Here is a 19,576-nt window from a genome sequence, read left to right on the forward strand (position 1 = left end):
AACTTTATCTCCCTAAGCCTCAGTTTCCTTATCTATAAAATGGGGATCACAAAATTTCTGTGCTGCTTAACTACAGCGTTATTGTGAGGAAAGCACTTTGTAAACCTCAATGTGTTAGATAAATACAAATTGGTGTGTTATGTGGTATGGTGGAAAGAAGACTCTCTTTGGAATCAGAGGACCTGAGCTCAAATCTCTCCTATGACACTTCCTGACCTTGGGCAACATCACTTAGCTTGTTGGCCTCAGTTTCCTCACCTGTAAAATGAAGGGCTGGCCTAGATGATCTCCAGAGATCCTTGCCAGCTCTTTGTCTATGATCCTGGATTATAATATGCACATAATGACTGGCTTCTTGAGTTGACTATATGGTTATATGACAAGTATTTTATTTCATGCTTTCTGCCTTGCAAAGTCTTCTTTTTTTTTTTTTTTTTTTTTTAGTGAGGCAATTGGGGTTAAGTGACTTGCCCAGGGTCACACAGCTAGTAAGTGTTAAGTGTCTGAGGCCGGATTTGAACTCAGGTCCTCCTGACTCCAGGGCTGGTGCTCTATCCACTGCGCCACCTAGCTGCCCCTCTTGCAGTCTTCTAACCCACCAGGCTACATAAGAATTCAAAGGCCAAATCTTTCTTCCTTCCTTTCAGAACTTCTATTACCTTAATACCCCATGTATGGGGAAAATTGATATACTGAAAGTGAGAAGATATTTAGGAAGCATAAGATTCCTGTGGTCTCATATATTGCCACCTGCTTTTGGATTTGCAAAGTAAGGGGAATTGGGAGGCCATATACACACATACATACAAAACCCTAAGTATAGCTTCTGCTCTGAATGAGGGTTCATTGTAACCTAATTTGCAATCTGTACATTGCAGATATTAAACCTTTACTTTATTTTCTTAGGGATCATCATGAACTTATCCATTTTGAAGAAAAACCTACCTAACTCTCTATTACTCAGTTTCCTATGAGAAGAAGCAAGGGCCTCCAGTTAACCTTTGAAAATTATTCACAAAAGCAAGGCTTTATGGAATTTGGGGCCTTGAAGATCCCAGCACCATGGTTGTGCCAATGATCAGGTTTATGTCATTTAACCAATCTAGGTCCTAGTTTATAGTGCCTATAAAAAGAGGGTGTTGGGATATATGCTTTCTAAGGTCCCAGCCCCAATATCCTATAAAACTATGGACCTGATAACAACTGATTTTCATATTATATTTTGGCCTCCAACCATCATCCCTACACTACCTTAGCCACACTTTCCATTGCTTCTTTTTTGTTTTTTGGTTTTTTTTAGTGAGGCAATTGGGGTTAAGTGACTTGCCCAGGGTCACACAGCTAGGAAGTGTTAAGTGTCTGAGGCCGGATTTCAACTCGGGTCCTCCTGACTCCAGGGCTGGTGCTCTATCCACTGCACCACCTAGCTGCCCCTCCATTGCTTCTTAGAACATGTCATGGGTGCTTACTTTAGATGAATAGATCGCCATTGGGTTCTGTGATGATGTCAGTAAGGAAACATTAAGTTCCTCTGGGACGTCCGTGACTGTAGGGATTTTATACTCATCGGGGCCCTGAGAATGTAATACTCCTTCAGGAGAATATTTCAGTTCTTCTATTGTATAAAGTCCCAAGCCCTGAACGAATGAGCCTTCAATCTGCAAAGGGACAATTTCAAGGTGTTTAAAACAATATGTTGAGAACAGTCACAGCCACAATCACTTTCAAGTTAACTTACAGATCTAAATACATTAGTACCTACCTGTCCTATATCTATGGCTGGATTTATGCTACAACTTGCGTCCATGACTATGTCAGTTCTTATGTTCTAGAAAAAAAATCAAAAGACATATTTAAAACATTTTTTAGACAATACTGTTCTTTGAAGAAGCCCCCCTTCCTCCCCAAGTCAGGCTCTGAAGACATTCCATTTTACTGTTTTCTTGGTTTTGTGTCCCTAGCACTTAGCACAGTGCTTGGCACATGATAAATGCTTAATAACTGCTCACTTGCTTTGTCCATGAAAAGAACTGAAAACCCCCACTCCAATAGAGGTTAAGCCTAAAGTCAAAATTAATGGCCATGTTTTTGGATTTGATGCTCTGTTCTCCTATAAGGAGATGTAGACTGTCCCCAAAGTGAGCCTTAAAAATGGGGACCTTATTCATAACACGCTGTTTTTCAAAATAACTAGACGGTAAGGCATCCAGGAGTAATCTAAGGTCCATTAAGGGACCTTATTTGTCTCCATGTCTCCTCTAGGTACTATCACAGTGCTTTGTACGGAATAAATATTTAATACAATTTTGTTGAATTGAATGGGAGTGGATAGTAGGTTGGAACAGCAAGCAGTAACAATTAGCAAAAGGTTTTTTTGGTTTTTTTGGTTTTGTTTTTTGGTGAGGCAATTGGGGTTAAGTGACTTGCCCAAGGTCACACAGCTTGTAAGTGTCAAGTGTCTGAGGCTGGATTTGAACTTAGTTCCTCCTGACTCCAGGGCTGGTGCTCTATCCACTGCGCCACTTAGTTGCCCTAACAAACGTTTTAAGCAGAAAAATGATAGTATAAAACTTTGGGTAAAGATAATTTGAAAGTGATTTTTTGGTCAATTTAATGTATATAATTACAAGAATGTGGGAGGCAGCTAGGTGGCACAGTGGATAAAGCACTGGCCCTGGATTCAGGAAGACCTGAGTTCAAATCTGGCCTCAGACACTTGACACTAGCTGTGTGACCCTAGGCAAGTCACTTAACCCTCATTGCCCCCCTCCACCCCCCCAAAAAAAGAATGTGGAAGTTGATGAGAGTGCATGACCAAATGTCTGGGAATAGAGTAAATTACGGAAGTTGGTTGGAAAAAAAATCCATGAGAGTGCTGGAAATGACCAAAATTGGTCAAGGATGTAAGAATGTAAGGTCCCAGAGAACAGAGATGGTTTGATTTTTCTTGTCTTTCTACCACCAGTGCCTGGTACTGCCACCAGCTTACCACCATAATAGGTGCTTAATACATGACTGTTGTTGGATTGATTCAAGATTGTAATCACAGAAAAATAATCAAAAGTGGATCGTTGATCTCATCAGTTGCCATTCATGCATATCTGTACAATCCCTATCCATGTCCTACTATAAGTTCACAATAGAGGGATCCAATCAGTGTGTTTGGGACCCTCATTGCATTATTCTCTCAACATGTGGATTGCAGTGGAAAATATAGGCTGTCCATTAGTTATCACTTGCTTTTCCAGTTAGACATTTCTGTGATGACATCTATAATTCATTATTTTTTGGTGTTTTGCAGTCTGCTCACACTCTCTTCATATGTCAAAATATCAGGATGATGTACAGTTATCCCTTCTACATCCCAGGGGTTAGGAGCATGGTGCTCCCCTTAGATCTGGAAAATCTGCATCAATTTTTTTGACCCTCCTTCCATACCAGAGAAGAAGTCTGAATTATTATGATAATAAGAGATAAAATATGTTGGTGTTATATAATCCTATGGATATATTTTATGCATTTCTGAGCTTCTAAACTTTTTCTGTGTCATCTGCTGGCCTTTGCATGCTGTCTGCAGCTTCCTCAAAACTCCCCCCAAATTCCCATTTAATTTCTTATGCCAACCTGATATATATTGAAACCTCAATGGGGAAAGTCTTGATGTGGAAGGGATAACTATTATGTAGGCCTAGTTATCCTGGGAAAACAATAGGAAATCAGACAATATTATTTATATAATGACTGTGTTTTTGTGCCTCCTTGAGTAGTCTAGCAAAGCAGCCACATCTAAGGGATGATCTTGCAGGGGGCCTCATGGAGTTATTCTATTGAAGTTATTTGTTTTTTTGTTTTTTGTTTTTTGTTTTTGTTTTTTGCGGGGCAATGGGGACTGAGTGACTTGCCCAGGGTCACACAGCTAGTAAGTGTCAAGTGTCTGAGGCCGGATTTGAACTCAGGTACTCTGGAATCCAGGGCCGACGCTTTATCCACTGCGCCACCTAGCTGCCCCCCTACTGAAGTTATTTGGAAACTTATGGGTTCAGATTGACCTTCACTGGGGCTGGCCACCTCAAAAACTTTGGTAATTGTGAATATACATACATATCAATAAGTTAGGATGACTGACACTGTTACTAATTCAAATCACTTCAATTAACATTAATTGCCTAGTATATGTGAAAACAAAAAAATGAAATAACACAAAAAGTTTACAGTATAATAGAAGGAATAAGACTTATAAATAAATATTATACAAGGTAGAATGTGATAAATGATACAAGTAAGAGGTTGAGACAAAGGACTGTGGGAGGTATGAGGGAGGAGAAATCACCTGTAGCTAGGGGGTTCAGGAAAGGCTGGAACCTAAATTGTGAGATGAATTTGTATAGTCAGACCACTAATTTTTTGGAGCAAAGAATCGCATATTTGAAGAAATAATAAAAATGAGATATGGCATACAATCAAAACAACTCTAACTTGACTAATTAAAATAAGCCATTGATGTTGAAAATATATTAATTTAATGGATAAAAGAACAGACACTGACAGACTTATGATTTTCTAAAGAAAAAACAAAACCCCAAAACTTAACTGATATAAACTAATAATCCAGTGAAGAGAATGAAAGATCTCCTAATTTATTTCAGCCAACACTCTGATCTCTTTGCCAAGGAGAGAGAAAGAGAGATGGCTGCCAAGAATAACACTGGCTAAAAATATGAACTAATTTGTAAAATCTCATGGAGATATATGATGGAAAATTATGAGTAGTACTTCCTCATAAAACAGTAGGAAACAGTAGGAAGAAAAGCAAGTTTACAAAAATCTCAGCAAAGTCTCCACAAAGCCAGACTATACCCAGGGCATTTAAGGATAAACTCTGAGATGACCAAGGGATGAAAAACAGAAAAGGTATGTAAAGATTATCTTAAACAAACTTTTTTTACATCAATGAAAGTAGAACTATCATACTGAGACTCTGTTATAGTCCCTGGTATATTGCCAGAGAAAGTTGGAATGGCATTAAGGAGAGGAAGGATGATAAGAACAGGGAGGTGTTCACAGAGAAGGCTCATGCTACTATAGGCACTGCAGTTTTGAAAGCAATGAGGGATTGATTCACAAGATATTTAGAAGAGGAAGATCACCAAATTATTGGGGGAGGGGAAGAGAAAAGTACCTATCAATAAAAAAAAAGAGATTGAGAAAATATCCCAAATTACTAACTCATATGCTTACTTTCACATTGTTACAAAATCTTTGAGAATAATCTGCACATACATTGAGGTCATCCTTAATGAAGATAAAAGGAAGGAACAGGCAGCCTTTTACAAAAAAAAAAAAATTCTGTGGCAGACAACATTTTTTCAATCCTGTAATTGATTAAAAAGTGCCAAGAACATACGATCCCACTCAGCTTATTATTTGTTGTCTATGAAAAAGTACTTGATTCAGTAGAAAAATCCTGCCTTAAAGGCTCTTCTTCAACAAGGTATCTCCAATGCAAATAACAAAACCATATAAGATTCCTTAAGAGATGTGATAATAAATATAATCTTGCTCAATGACCCTCTGATTAAATAAGCTATAAAACAGTTTGCCAAGAGTGTTTGCTGCTGTCATAGAAGATGCATACATAACACAGAGTCCAAAGGGAAGGATTCCCAATAGATAATGAGCTCTTCCAAATGCTCTTCTTTGTAAATGGTCTAATGATTGTATCAATTCCTGGAACACTGCAGAGCCTTCTAAATGAAATTAATAACTTAAGAGTTCAGCCTATATTCCAGGGGAAAACTAAGTAGATGAAGGGTGCCTATTGTAACGATTATGATATGCTATTGCTTGTACAAGCCATATAGCTACTCTAGTAATCTCTATATCTTGGATAAGTACCATGGATGGACAATGAACTGAGTCCAGAGTTGAATAGTAGGAAAGAGGGTTGTATTGCTTTTAGGAAACTAGTTTTTTCCTGCTATTTTCTTTTTTTTTTTCTATTTAAAAAAATAAACATTTTGAAAGTTTTGAGTTCCAAATACTATCCCTCTCCCCCCGCCCCAGGCAGTAAGAAATCACATATAGATTATACATGTGCAATTGGGCCATATTAGTCATTTTGTATAAGAAGACTCAAATAAAAGAAAAAAAAGAAAGTGAAAAATAGCATGCTTCAGTCTGTGATCAATCAATATCAGTTCTTTCTTTGGAGGTGGATAGTATGCTTCATCATTAGTCTTTTGGGATTGTGTTGGATCATTGTATTGTTGAGAGTAGTTAAGTCATTCACAGGTCTTCATCAAACAATATTGCTTTCTCTGTGCACAATGTTCTCTTGGTTCTGCCCACTTCTCTATACATCAATTCATACAAGTCTCTCCAGACCTTTCTGAAATCATCCTGCTTGTCATTTCTTATAGCACAATAATATTCCATTACAATAATGTACTACAGCTAGTTTAGCCATTCTCCCATTGATGAGCATTCCTTTGATTTCCAATTCTTAGCCACCACAAAAAAAGAGCTGCTATAAATATTTTTATAAAAAATGTCCTTTTCTCTTTTTTTTTGGATGCCTTTGGGATACAAACCTAGCAGTGATATTGCTAGATCAAAGGGTATGCACAGTTCTACAGCCCTTTGGGCACAGTTCTAAATTGCTCTCCAGAATGGTTGGATCTTTTCACAACTCCACCAATAGTGGATCAGTGTCCCAGTTTTAGGAAACTGTTTTTAAATGACCTGAAGCTTTTCTTTTAAACAAAGGCTTATCTTTTTAATATAGATATTCTTCTGATCATCTTATATGACTGCAAACCATGGAATACCACAGTTCCAAAATAATTAAGGTTGAAGTTCACTGAAAGGGCAATGGAGAGCTGTATGGCAAGTATGAACAGGCAACAATATAATATCCTATATAAAGGATGCTGTCAGAAAGATAGATGGCTAAAAAAGTTGTGACACCTAATGAGAGCAAGGAGTAGCTAATGTTCTATCATTGGAAGGCATAGACTAGATTCTAGAGGAAAGTCCATAGCACATTGGGTATACTCTTTCTGGATGATTTATGGAAAGACATCGGCAAGAATTAACAGAATGAAAAAGTGTGGTGAGTTATAATCTGTATAGTTGGAAGCTGTCCCCCCTTTGATGAAATTACAGATCCATCAAAATACAGAAATACTTGAAAGATGCTTTAATATCCTCAATATGGATCTTTTTTCTTTTTTTAAAAAAATGAATTTTTTTGGACACTTCATTTTTATATCATTTCCACTTTTGAATACACCATCTTTTCCTCTGACCACACTCCCTTGTTTGAATCCTCCTTTCACCTTATAATAAAGTAAGACAGTTAAGCAAAAACAACCAATATAGGGACCACACCTGATGAGTACAACATTCTGCCATCCTAGTTCCCTACTTTTCTGTCAAGAGGAAGAAGAAGAAGATAGGTTTCATCTGGACCATTCTTTGTTTTTTTTTGGGGGGGGGGAAGGGAAGGGCAATGAAGGTTAAGTGACTTGCCCAAGGTCACACAGCTTATAAGTGTCAAGTGTCTGAGGCCAGATTTGAACTCGGGTCTTTCTGAATCCAGGGCTGGTGCTTTATCCACTGCGCCATCTAGCTGCCCCCTGGACCATTTCTTTTTTTTTTTTTTTTTTTTTTTTTGCGGGGCAATGGGGGTTAAGTGACTTGCCCAGGGTCACACAGCTAGTAAGTGTCAAGTGTCTGAGACTGGATTTGAACTCAGGTACTCCTGAATCCAGGGCCGGTGCTTTATCCACTGCGCCACCTAGCCGCCCCCGACCATTTCTTTTTGAGGGAAGTTGTCTCAAGATGACCTTGGCAGGAATTATAATTTGGGTTTCCATTTTTCTATAGCACACTGTAACCTGCTAAACAAGAACAAGTAAGAGCATCTTCTGGACTGCCGTGGCTCATTAACATGGGTACGCCCTTCTGCAGTGCAGGTTACATCTAATTCATTCCTGCCCAGCCTGTGTAACTCTTATCCATATTCTTCTATAAATCTACCACAATTCCATAATTGCCTTCTATAAATCTGTCCACTCGATGTCCTGGGAACCTTCCTCTTGTTCTCTGGACATTGCCTGGATACCAGTGGAACCTGTGTGATTTCCATAGCAGATTCTGTTCCAAGATTTCATCTAATGTTAGAGGTCTAAAGCTTCTTAGTATTCATTTGTGAAATCGGGAAAAAATTTTTTTTTTGCTAAATACTGATAATCCCCATTAAAGTCCAACTCTGATGTTTCATGGTGGCATGGAGATAAAGTTGTGTTCTTGGAGGCTATGCCGGTGAGGTATAAGCTCTGGTAGTCTCTAACAGTAAGGAAAGGCTTCCAATACAGACCTGGTATGTCTCTTTTTCTTTTTCTTTCTTTTTTTTTTTTTTTGCACAGGGCAATGGGGGTTAAGTGACTTGCCCAGGGTCACACAGCTAGTAAGTGTCAAGTGTCTGAGGCCGGATTTGAACTCAGGTACACCTGAATCCAGGGCCGGTGCTTTATCCACTGCACCACCTAGCCGCCCCTGGTATGTCTCTTTTTCAAGGACTAGTCAGTCTCCCTAGATTTGGAAAGGCTCATTACTGTCTTGGCCACAGGATGATGACTTTTTTTGGTTACAGTAACTGTCAAGGTTATGAAGGAATTGTGATCTGCATCAGTGGATGGTCTTTTTACACTGAAGAAATCACAGAACCCTAAAGTACTTCACTTTGGCAGTCAACAGTTAGCTTTGTTTTATAACAGCATTATGAATGGCCCATAGCAAAACACCACAGTAAAGTTAGAAAACCCCACTGAAATCTTGGTCAGCTGAATTTCCAATTTAAAACATTGTTCCACTGAAAAAAACTTCTTGTAAAAATTATTACTTTATGTTTTTCTATTTAATTATATTTGTGTATAATGGTATATACATGTCTGTGTATATAACTAAAAACATTTGCCAAAAAAATAAAAAAAAATTTTTTTAACGAAAAATTCCCCACAAGGGTCTTTGGAAAGGATATTTGCAGACATATCATTTCAGAACACTTAAGGTCATTTACTAAGTTGCTTACCTATTCTTTTTTTTCTTTTTAAAATTTTTTTGCAGGGCAATGAGGGTTAAGTGACTTGCCCAGGGTCACACAGCTAGTAAGTGTCAAGTGTCTGAGGCCAGATTTGAACTTAGATCCTTCTGAATCCAGGGCCAGTGCTTTATCTTACCTATTCTTTAAAAGTGTGTACACACACACACACACACACACACACACACACACACACACACACACACACACACACACATATATATGATATTTGAAACCCATAGTCCCTCTCCTTTGCAAAAGAAGGGAGAGGGGTACCCTTTCTCAACTCTTCCCCAGGGTCCAGCTTTTTGGCCATTGTTATAGTTAGAGGTATGATGGTAAATATTTTTTTTTTTTTTTAGGCAATGGGGGTTAAGTGACTTGCCCAGGGTCACCCAGCTAGTAAGTGTCAAGTGTCTGAGGCCGGATTTGAACTCAGGTCCTCCTGAATCCAGGGCCGGTGCCTTAACCACTGCGCCATCTAGCTGCCCCGATGGTAAATATTTAACAGCCATCTCAAGGGGCAGCTAGGTGGCTCAGTGGATAGAGCACTGGCCCTGGAGTCAGGAGGACCTGAATCCAAATTTGGACTAGACACTCACTAGCTGTGTGACCCCTGAGCAAGTCACTTAACCCTGATTGCCTCAAACACCCAGGGCCATCTCCAGTCATCCTGCACAGCCTTCCCTCACTTAAATCCAATTCATGGTAAGTCATGAAATCATCTCCCAATGTCATGGTCCACTTTGAGAATGAAGGATAAAAAACAACTACCACCACTATCTCTCAAAAAAAATGTACACGTGCTTTAACAACAAAAACAAATGTACAAGGGGCAGCTAGGTGGTGCAGTGGATAGAGCACTGGCCCTGGATTCAGGAGGACCTGAGTTCAGATCTGGCTTCAGACACTTGACACTAGCTGTGTGACCCTGGGCAAATCACTTAACCCCCATTGCCCGGCAAAACAAAAAACAAAAAAACAAAAAAAAAAACAAATGTACACATGCTTTAACAACAACAACAGAAGTAGGGAAGTTTGGTAGAGGGGTAAGTTTTGGGGGAAAGATGTGTCAAGTTTTAATTCCATTAAATCTGAGATGTCTCTGAGGCATCCAATTTGAAATGTTCAATAGGCCAATAGGGGAGCTATTGCTTTCTTAAGTGTTTCTTGAGTTTCCCCTTTCTCTAGGAACAGAATAGCTTTTGGGGAATTTGTTTTTAGTTTCCTGGAGTAAAATATGCACACAGTTGATGTTTAATGTTTTTCCCCCCAAAACAGTGAAGACTATAGTATGCACTAAAATTTGAATTTGGAATAGCATATATGGAAATTTAGGGGAGAAATAGACATCTACACATTCCTGTGTAACTGAAAGGATCTTGGTCTTATCATTTCAATAAATTAATATACTATGAATTTCCTCAATAAAAGACAGAAAAGTTCTTAAAACAATCAAAGGAAACAAAATTTGATGAGTTGTGAAAACTGTAGTAACCTTATGAGCTCCAGTCAAGCAGTCAATTTCAACTTCAGAACAGGCAGCTCCATCAACATAGTATGGAAATGGGTCTCCTTCCCCTTTCTCCCAGTCCATGTTCGCCTTATAGCCTCTGGTGGAAGCAATAAAGCTTGTGACATTAGCTTTAGTGTGAAAATAACATATCATTTACATTTTTAAGCCTTTTATTGATATATTTTCAATATTACTTTCATTTACAACTGAGAATTGTAATTTCTCTTTTCTATCCACTTAGTGAGTTATCCCTGATAACAAAGAATCAAAAAAGAAAGAGAAAAAAAAAGTTTAGTAAAATTAACACATCAATTGAATCTGACAGTTTATACAGTTCTCAATACCCATAGTCCCTGACCTTAGCAAAGAAGAGAGAGGGCTGTGCTTTCTCAACTCTTTCCCAAGGATAAGCTTCCTGGTCATTAAAATTACACCTCTTTTTTGTTTCATTTTTTGTTATTTCCATTTCCATTGTTGTCAGAAGTATACTGGTAAATGTTTAGCAACCATCTTTCCAAAATAATGTAGGTGTGCTGATAAATACTTAACAACCAACTCTCCAAAATAATGTGCACACAGTTTTCATTTTAATCTGCATTATTAACATTTTCTCCAACACTTTCTTAAGTCTAGACAATCAACAAAACAATAAATCAAGCTCTCATTTGTAGCATTTGCTGATTTCTGAAATGTGGATGTTCATGCTAATAATTTAGCAATTGATTCTTTGTAGCCATTGTGTATATCATTTCCTTACTGCTTACTTCATTCCGCATCAGTTCATGTTTTATGTTTCTCTGAATTCTTCATAACCATTATTTCTTATGACACAGTAATATTCTGTTGTATTTATCTACTACAACTTATTTATCTACTTTAATTTCATGAGCATCTATTCTGTTTCCAGTTTTTTACTAACAAAAAAGTATAATTATGAATATTTTGGTGTGTATGAGCCCTTTCTGTCTTTGTCCTCCTTGTGGTCTGTGTCTAACAGCAGGATCTCTGAATAAAAGGATAAAGATATTTTTATAACTCTGAAAGATATAATTCTAAATTGCCTTCTAGAATAGTTGGAACAATTCATAGCTTCATCAACAATTACTAGGATGCCAGTTTTTCTGTAGTCTCTCTGACATTCACTGTTTTCATTTTTTTGTCATCTTTGCCAATTTTCTGGGTGAAACTTCAGAAATGCTTTGATGTGCATTTCTCATATTCATTAGTGATTTGGAGCAATCTTACATATTTTATTGTCCAAGATATTTTCTATTCTCTGGGTTTTTGTGATACTACATTTATGGTTCTCCACCTACCAGTCTAATTACTCTACAGTCTCCTGTGATAGATTATTATCTATATCATGTTCCAACTGTGGGGGTATTCCTTTTTTTTTTGCAGGGCAATAAGGGTTAAGTGACTTGCTCAGGATCACACAGCTAGTAAGTGTCAAGTGTCTGAGGCCAGATTTTAATTCAGGTCCTCCTGAATCCAGGGCCGGTGCTTTATCCACTGCGCCACCTAGCTATCCCTTGTCGGGGTATTCCAAGGCATGACTCCGGGGCTGGCTGGCTGACTGGCTGGCTGGCTGGCTGGCTGGCTGACTGGCTGGCTGGCTGGCTGACTGGCTGGCTGGCTGGCTGGCTGGCTGGCTGGCTGACTTCCTTCCTTCCTTCCTTCCTTCCTTCCTTCCTTCCTTCCTTCCTTCCTTCCTTCCTTCCTTCCTTCCTTCCTTCCTTCCTTCCTTCCTTCTTCCTTTACTCCCTTTCTTCCTTCCTTCTTCCCTCCTTCCTCCCCCCTTCCCTTCCTTCCTTCTTCCCTCTTTCCCTCCCTTCTTCCTCCCTCCCTCCTTCTCTGCCTCCTTCCTTCTCTCCCTCCTTCCCTCCCTTCTTGCCTTTCCCCTTTTTTTCTTCCTTCTTCCTTCTTCTCTCCCTCTTACTTCATCAGCTCTCATATATAAATGATCATCTCCATGAAGATGACTCACAGATCTATAGAGCCAGCTCTAATGTTTCCTGAACTCCAGTCCCCAAAACCATTGAACCATAGATTTATAGTTGGAAGGGACCTTAGAGGTCATTTAGTTCAATTGCATCATTTTACAGATGAGGAAACAGAGGACCAGAGAGGTTAAATGACTTGCCCAAGGTCAGATTAAGTAAGTAGTAAAGGGAAAGTAGAGATTAGAACTCAGGTCTTCTGACTCCAAATCTAGTGTTCTGTCACAATACCATGATATCTCCCTTCACTAATAGCCTGTTGAACATTTCAAACTGTATGCCTCCAAGACACCTCAAATTTGATGGAATTAAAACATGCCACATCTTTCCCCCCAAGTTTACCCCGTCTACCAAACTTCCTTACTTCTACAGTTGTTGTTTAGTAATTTTTCAGTTGTGTCTGATTCTTCTTGACCCCATTTGGAGTTTTCTTGTCAAAGATACTGGAGTGGTTTGTCATTTCCTTCTCCAGCTCATTTTACAGATGAAGAAACTGAGGCAGTTAAATGACTTACCCAGAACCAGAGAGAGAGAGAGGGAGAGAGAGAGAGAGCGTACACCACTATTCTTTTAGTCTTCCAGTTCCATCACTTCAACATTTTTCTCATCTCCCCACTCTCCCTCATCTTACAAATCCAATCCATTGTCAAACTTTGTCATTTCTACCTCCACAAGAAGTTGGATTTTCTGCATTCTATTTGCTGTCTTGGTGCCTTTTTCACTGGTTGCTCCCCCCGCCCCATTCCTTCCTCACCCCTGCTTCACAAAAACACTCACTTCCTTCAAGTGCCCTCTTCTACAGGATGCCGCCTTTCCTGATCTCCCAACTGGGAGTGATTGCCCTCCCTAACTCCTTTATATCTATTTTGTATTTATTTGTTCTGTAAATACATGTTATATGTATGTTATCTCCCTTAATAGAATGCAAGTTCCTTGGTATTAGGGACTTTCATTTTTGTCTTTATATTCTATATCAAGCACAGTGCCCTGGTACACAGGAGACACAATGAATGCTTATTGGTGGCTCTGTTGATATCATGATCAAGTAAGACTGAGTGGATCCTGCATTGTTTCAGGTATTCTTCAGCCTGGTGTCGGACTTGTCTAGATTTTAATCATATTCATCCTAGAGACCTAAACTTTCCCCTATTTCCCCTAATCCCTTTTTATTTTATTTTATTTTATTTTATTTTATTTTATTTTTTGCTGGGCAATGGGGGTTAAGTGACTTGCCCAGGGTCACACAGCTAGTAAGTGTCAAGTGTCTGAGGCCAGATTTGAACTCAGGTACTCTTGAATCCAGGGCTGGTGCTTTATCCACTGCACCACCTAGCTGTCCCCTATTTCCCCTAACCCACATATCACTTTAGGATTTACAAAGTATTTTCCTCCTTAACAGTGCTGTGAGGACAGGAAGTATATTATTATCTCCATATTATGGATGAAGAAACTGAGACTCAGAAAGATTGGTGGAAATAATGCTAGACTTCAAGTCCCAAGACATGGGTTCAAGTTCCTGATAAATAACTGTGTGACACATGACTGATATGGAAATATATTTTGCATGACTGCCCATTTATAACCTTTATCAAATTGCTTACCTTCTCAATGAGGTGGGGAAAGGAGGGAGGGTGGGAAAGAATTTAGAACTCAAAATTGTAAAGAAAGAAAGTCAAAAATTGTTTTTATATGTAATTATAAAAAAATAAAAGTATTTTAAAAAATAACTGTGACTGGGCATGCTAATAGGTTATTACTAAATATCCTATCTTCTTACTATTCAGCAAAGATACAATTGCAATAAAAAAAATGCAGTGAAATAATCAAATATAGCAATTCTTGCCTAATGGGGTTCTATAACTGTCAGTCTTTATTTTTCACAGGATATGTTACCAAGCCAGCCTGGGATTATTTATAACAGTTTCCATTATACAAAGTTTTATGAGTCTGTAGTTTTAGATTTAGAAGGGACCTTAAAGATCATCTAATTTAATCCCTTCATTTTATATATGAAGAAACTGAGTCCCAGGTTGTCTAAGTGACTCACCTGAGGTCACAAGTTAAATGGCAGAGCTAGGATTGAAACATAAGATCCAAATCCAGCACTCTGATTTAATATTTTTACATATATCTGATCTGAGTCCCCCAAGAACCCTATAATGGATGAGGAAATTAATCTCTCGAGAATCAGTGACTTGGTTAACCTGACATATTAAGCATCAGAGACAGGACCCAAACCTAGATTCTTCTCTTTGGACTCACAAATTCTAAGCTCTTTCCACTAAACTACCAAATTGTATAGCACCTTGGTGATCAGCAGTTTTCAAAATGTGGTTCTTGGACTTTTGGGGGTAGGGTCTTTGTGGAAAATTTTTTTCCATAATATTAAGACAATATTTGCCTACGAAAATACTGCTCCTCTTTCTAGTTACATATCTGTGTGAGGCCATATTTTCTTCATATAAATCAGTTGAAACAAAATATCACAACATATTGAATGTAAAAGTAGATATGAGAATCCAGCTGTTAAGACAGATATTAAGGAGATTTGAAAAAATACATAAAACTATGCTATTTTTCTCACTTTTCATTTGGGAAAATAAAAACATATTTTTACATTTTTGGGAAAATATAAAAAATTATTTTCCCTAAAATGTTCTTTAAGATATAATGGGTTTACAACTGTTATTTTAACATTAATTAATGATAAATATTTTCAAAATTATCAGTTTTAATTTCTAATATTGCAGATATTAACCAATATAACCCAAATGAACAAAAGCTCTTCTGGGCCCTAGATAATTTTTAAAAATGCAAAGGGGTCCTGAGACCACCAAAAAGTTTGAGAACTGTTGACCAAGGCTAATGCTCCATATCTTACAGATAGGAAATGGACTCAGAAGTCAAGTGGCATCTCCAGATAGTCATAGTCCTGAAACTTACCAAAAAAAAAAAAAAAGAAAGAAAGAAAGAAAAGAAAAGAAAAAGAAAACTTTGTTTACCTGAAATATCCTGTAGCTGAAAGGCTGATTCTTTTTTCAAATGCTGCTTCAACCTACAGAATGGGCATATTTATTCAAGATAAATTGCTGGGGGAAACAAAAACTTGCAAGGCCCCATGCCCATGGTATGAGTGACTCTGTGCACCTGGGAATATGGGAGGTTATTGAACCTGGGAGGTCCTGACACTTCATCCTCCAGTCTAGAGACTAGGCAGGTAGGTACTTAATTAACTCTTTCCACTCTGGAGCTCCTGCTTTGGGGCCTGTGTAGTTCTAATTAGGTAAGTACCTCCCATGGCCCACGATAACTAGCTGACCCCAGCCATGCTTCATGCTTCCTAGTTGACCACCTTCTTGCTCCTGCTGCTTGTATGCCTGTTCCCTAATCTCCCTCTGCCCCACTCCCTTATCCAATTCTGGAATGATTCTCAAATCAATACTGCCTTTGCTTCTGGAGAGGGTGTTAATATACCCCTCTGTAGTTCCACTCACCAACTCTGTGACTTTCTTTCCTTCCTTCCTTCCTTCCTCCCTCCCTCCCCCCTCCCTCCCTCCCTCCCTCCTTCCTTCCTTCCTCCCTCCCTCCCTCCTTCTTTCCTTCCTCCCTCCCTCCCTCCTTCCTTCTTTCCTTCCTCCCTCCCTCCCTCCTTCCTTCTTTCCTTCCTCCCTCCCTCCCTTCTTCCCTCCCCACCTTGGTATTGGTAAATGTTATTTTTTATTGTGAATTTGATTGTTCACAGAGATTTTTATAAGAAACAGTGAACTTTTGTTACACATGTTTTGGTTTTTAGGACATATAATTGGACATATATGTCTAAAAATAAAACCAAACAGAAATGTACAATTCTCTGATTTTTAAAACCAAAATAACCCTCCCTGGAGACTGCACATCTATATGTGTGTTTTGTCATTAGAATGTAAATACTTTGAGGTTAAAGACTCTTTCACTTTTGTATTTCTATCACCAGAGCTCAATGAGATAGTTTTTCTCATAAAATGACCATGTTCAACTTCTTGTCCTATCAAGAAAAGCAGGCCATGTACTATTTGGGGTAAAGCCAGAGAATCTCCTTCTTGCCAAAAAAAACGTCAGTGGCTTTTTTTGAGGTTGGGGAAAGATAGAGAACTTTTTCCTAATGTCTAAAATCATATCTCAGTATGTGTTTTCCCAGAGAAGCAATTTTAGAAACGGTGCTTAGGTTCCAGGCTAGTCGAAAGAAATATGAGATGACGTTAGCAGAGACCTCATAAGGTACCTCAGGCATCCTTTGACCTCCCTTTGCTTCCTCAAGGGTTGGCAGCCCTCAGTAGATACACACACACACACACACACACACACACACACACTAGATACACATACATATATATCTATATGTGTGTATGCACATACTTATGTGTATATATACACAGATATGTCTCTCTCTCTCTTTCTGTCTCTCTCTCACTCTCTCTCATTCCTGTAAGAGAGGACCTATTATAAGGCTTCCTTTCTACTCTGACACATCATTTCAGAAGTCTGAGTTCTGGAGACTAAAGTAGGATAGAGTCTTATCAATTAGGCTTGACATACATAATATAATTCATGAGCTAATTATGCTTACATTTTCTAGGTGTTAGACATTTTTGGGTGGGGAGCTCTTGGGAGGAGAATGTGTTTGCTCTGATGAAATTAGATACAAAACTAAGATATCAGTTTTTTCACTGATTAATTAAACTTTTTATCTCTCTCCTCTTCGCCCCCAAGCAACCAATTTTTATTTTGGTTTTAGCTTTCCTTTTTATTAAAGCAGGTTAGGTAAGTGAGTTTGCAAAGGTACATATTTTGCTTGTATTCTTGCAAGTTATGTTCTTCTCTTCCCCAGATGTGTACAGATAAATACTTTTTTCAAGTATAAATACATTTTAGGGGCATTCTATAAAATCCTTCCATTGAGAGCCCAGCTGGGGAAAGAGAATAGGGCACTCAGCATTTCTCATATTAGAAAAGTTGTCTTCTCCCAGTATTGGACCCACTTCTCTAAGTAAACAGAAATCTGTATCAGTCTCCCTGGATTGATTTCTTATTCTCAGAAGTAAAGGGGGATGAAGCACTTACCCACTCTTCCCACGTGCCTTCAGGATTTTTCTTAATGATAGGTTCAAGGCGTTTCAGGAGAATCTGACAGGCATTCTTATGGGAGTAAAGTTGTGAAAAATCATATTGGAAAAACATGAATTCATTTAACTTTAAATGAAAAACCAGTTAAAGTTAATTCATATTTATTTGGTGGTATAATTCGTTACCCCTAGGGACTTTTTACATAAGAACAGATTTAGATGGGACCTTAGAAATCATTGAGTTTAATGTCTTTATTTTGTAGATGAAGTTGGGACTCAGAGAATGACTTGTCCAGGATTACACAGCTAGAAAGTTTCTGAGGTGGAATTTGGACCCAGATTTTCCTGACTTCAAGTCTAGAGTTCTATCCACTACAGTAGACTACCATTCTTTTCTTTCTTGCTTAATCCCTTTACAAATGTACCTTCACTTATATCCTTGCGTTCAAGTTCTACTTTGAAAACCCTCAAGCTTTTGCTTTCTCTTCCTCCATTTTTTTGTGTCTGTACTTTCTTTTACCTCTTTCCATTCCACTATCCCTAGCATTATCTCCTACTTCTCATGGATCAAACCTTCCTATATTTAATCACATTTCCCCTGTAATACTAACTATCTTACTGCTAATACATGTTATCCTTCAGATCTACAATGGTATCAATGTCTTATTCTTGCTGGCTTTAGTCACTGATGGAGGCATTTGCTGTAGATATGAGATGAAGAATGAAGAACATGTTACATTTTCTATCAGACTGTATGTAGTAATATCAAATGTAGTGGATATTACTGCTTCCAATAAGAATCCCCAAATGGGCACTGATCATTGACTTCTCTTATTCACTGCAAACTCTGAACTCTGTCAAACAGATTAGGTCTTTGCTTGTTCTCATCATTCCAACATGCTTTGAGTTGGTTCTCTATTGGGCCCAGTCTTGGTGAAAGGTAGATCTCAAAGGTTTTTAGTTCCTTTCAGCTTTCATTTTGAAGAACACCTTAAGACACAGAGTCTCAGAGTCATCTAATTGAAGCCATCCCTGAACAAAAATCTCCTCTGTAAAACAGTCAATGAGTGATCATCTGGCCTTTGAAGACCTATAGAGGACTAAAGGACCATGTTAGAGCTACTAGTCACAAATATCTTAACATGGGACCAGAGCCCAGGTGGTTCACCAGAAGGGACCATGTATGTTTCATTGTATGGCTCCCCCCCTACACTGACATCAAGTCTCAAATTGTGTCTTTGCAATTTACACCTATTGTTTTAAATTCTGTCCTTTGGGGCTAACAAGTCTTTAGCCCTCTTCCTTGTGATAACCTTTGAAATACTTCAACACTGCTATTTTGTCCCTCTAAGTCTTTTGTTCTTTCACTAAATATCCCCTTTCCACTTCTCTTTTTCATTCACCAAGGCTTGAAAGTAGTTTCTCTTAGATGTTAATTCTAGGACTGATACTAACCACCTTTTACATGCTATTGTGGTTGGCAACAAATCTTTAGACTTTAAGCTACTCTACTTACCCAAGATTAGCTAAAGGGAAGGCACAAAGAAAAATTTCACAGGGGAAAAATGGTAATATCTGTAACCTGCACGGCCTTCCCGTTGACATCAGCACCAATGGATGCAGCAGTAGCGATAGTGTTAGGCACTGTGGCTGTATTTGTTTCACAGAAGTGCATATACGACATTGGTATCTTTAATTCACGGCTGGCAATCTATCAGAAAAATAAACATTTTCAATGAGTAAGATTTGTGATGAATAGTCAATATTAAAAAAACAATTGTATTTATTTATACAATGCTATCATTACTCAATAAACTGACAAGCATTTATTAAGGACCTACTGTGAGAAAATAATTAT

At 38.3% G+C, this 19,576-nt stretch overlaps 1 protein-coding gene across 1 annotated transcript in view; it reads right to left on the reverse strand.

Moving 5' to 3' along the window:
- LOC122747176 (aldehyde oxidase 2-like) overlaps positions 1-19,576 on the reverse strand; it is a 154,754-nt gene that overhangs the window by 52,795 nt on the left and 82,383 nt on the right. Inside the window, exons 30-35 of the mRNA XM_043993364.1 lie at positions 19,301-19,429; positions 17,717-17,791; positions 15,622-15,674; positions 10,602-10,716; positions 1,763-1,828; positions 1,470-1,658 (exon numbers count right to left, since the gene is read on the reverse strand). Coding sequence (XP_043849299.1) covers positions 1,470-1,658; positions 1,763-1,828; positions 10,602-10,716; positions 15,622-15,674; positions 17,717-17,791; positions 19,301-19,429 — 627 coding nt within the window. The remainder of the gene's footprint in view (positions 1-1,469; positions 1,659-1,762; positions 1,829-10,601; positions 10,717-15,621; positions 15,675-17,716; positions 17,792-19,300; positions 19,430-19,576) is intronic.

The sequence above is a fragment of the Dromiciops gliroides genome, chromosome 3, assembly GCF_019393635.1.
Source record: "Dromiciops gliroides isolate mDroGli1 chromosome 3, mDroGli1.pri, whole genome shotgun sequence".
NCBI classification, from domain to species: Eukaryota; Metazoa; Chordata; class Mammalia; order Microbiotheria; family Microbiotheriidae; genus Dromiciops; species Dromiciops gliroides.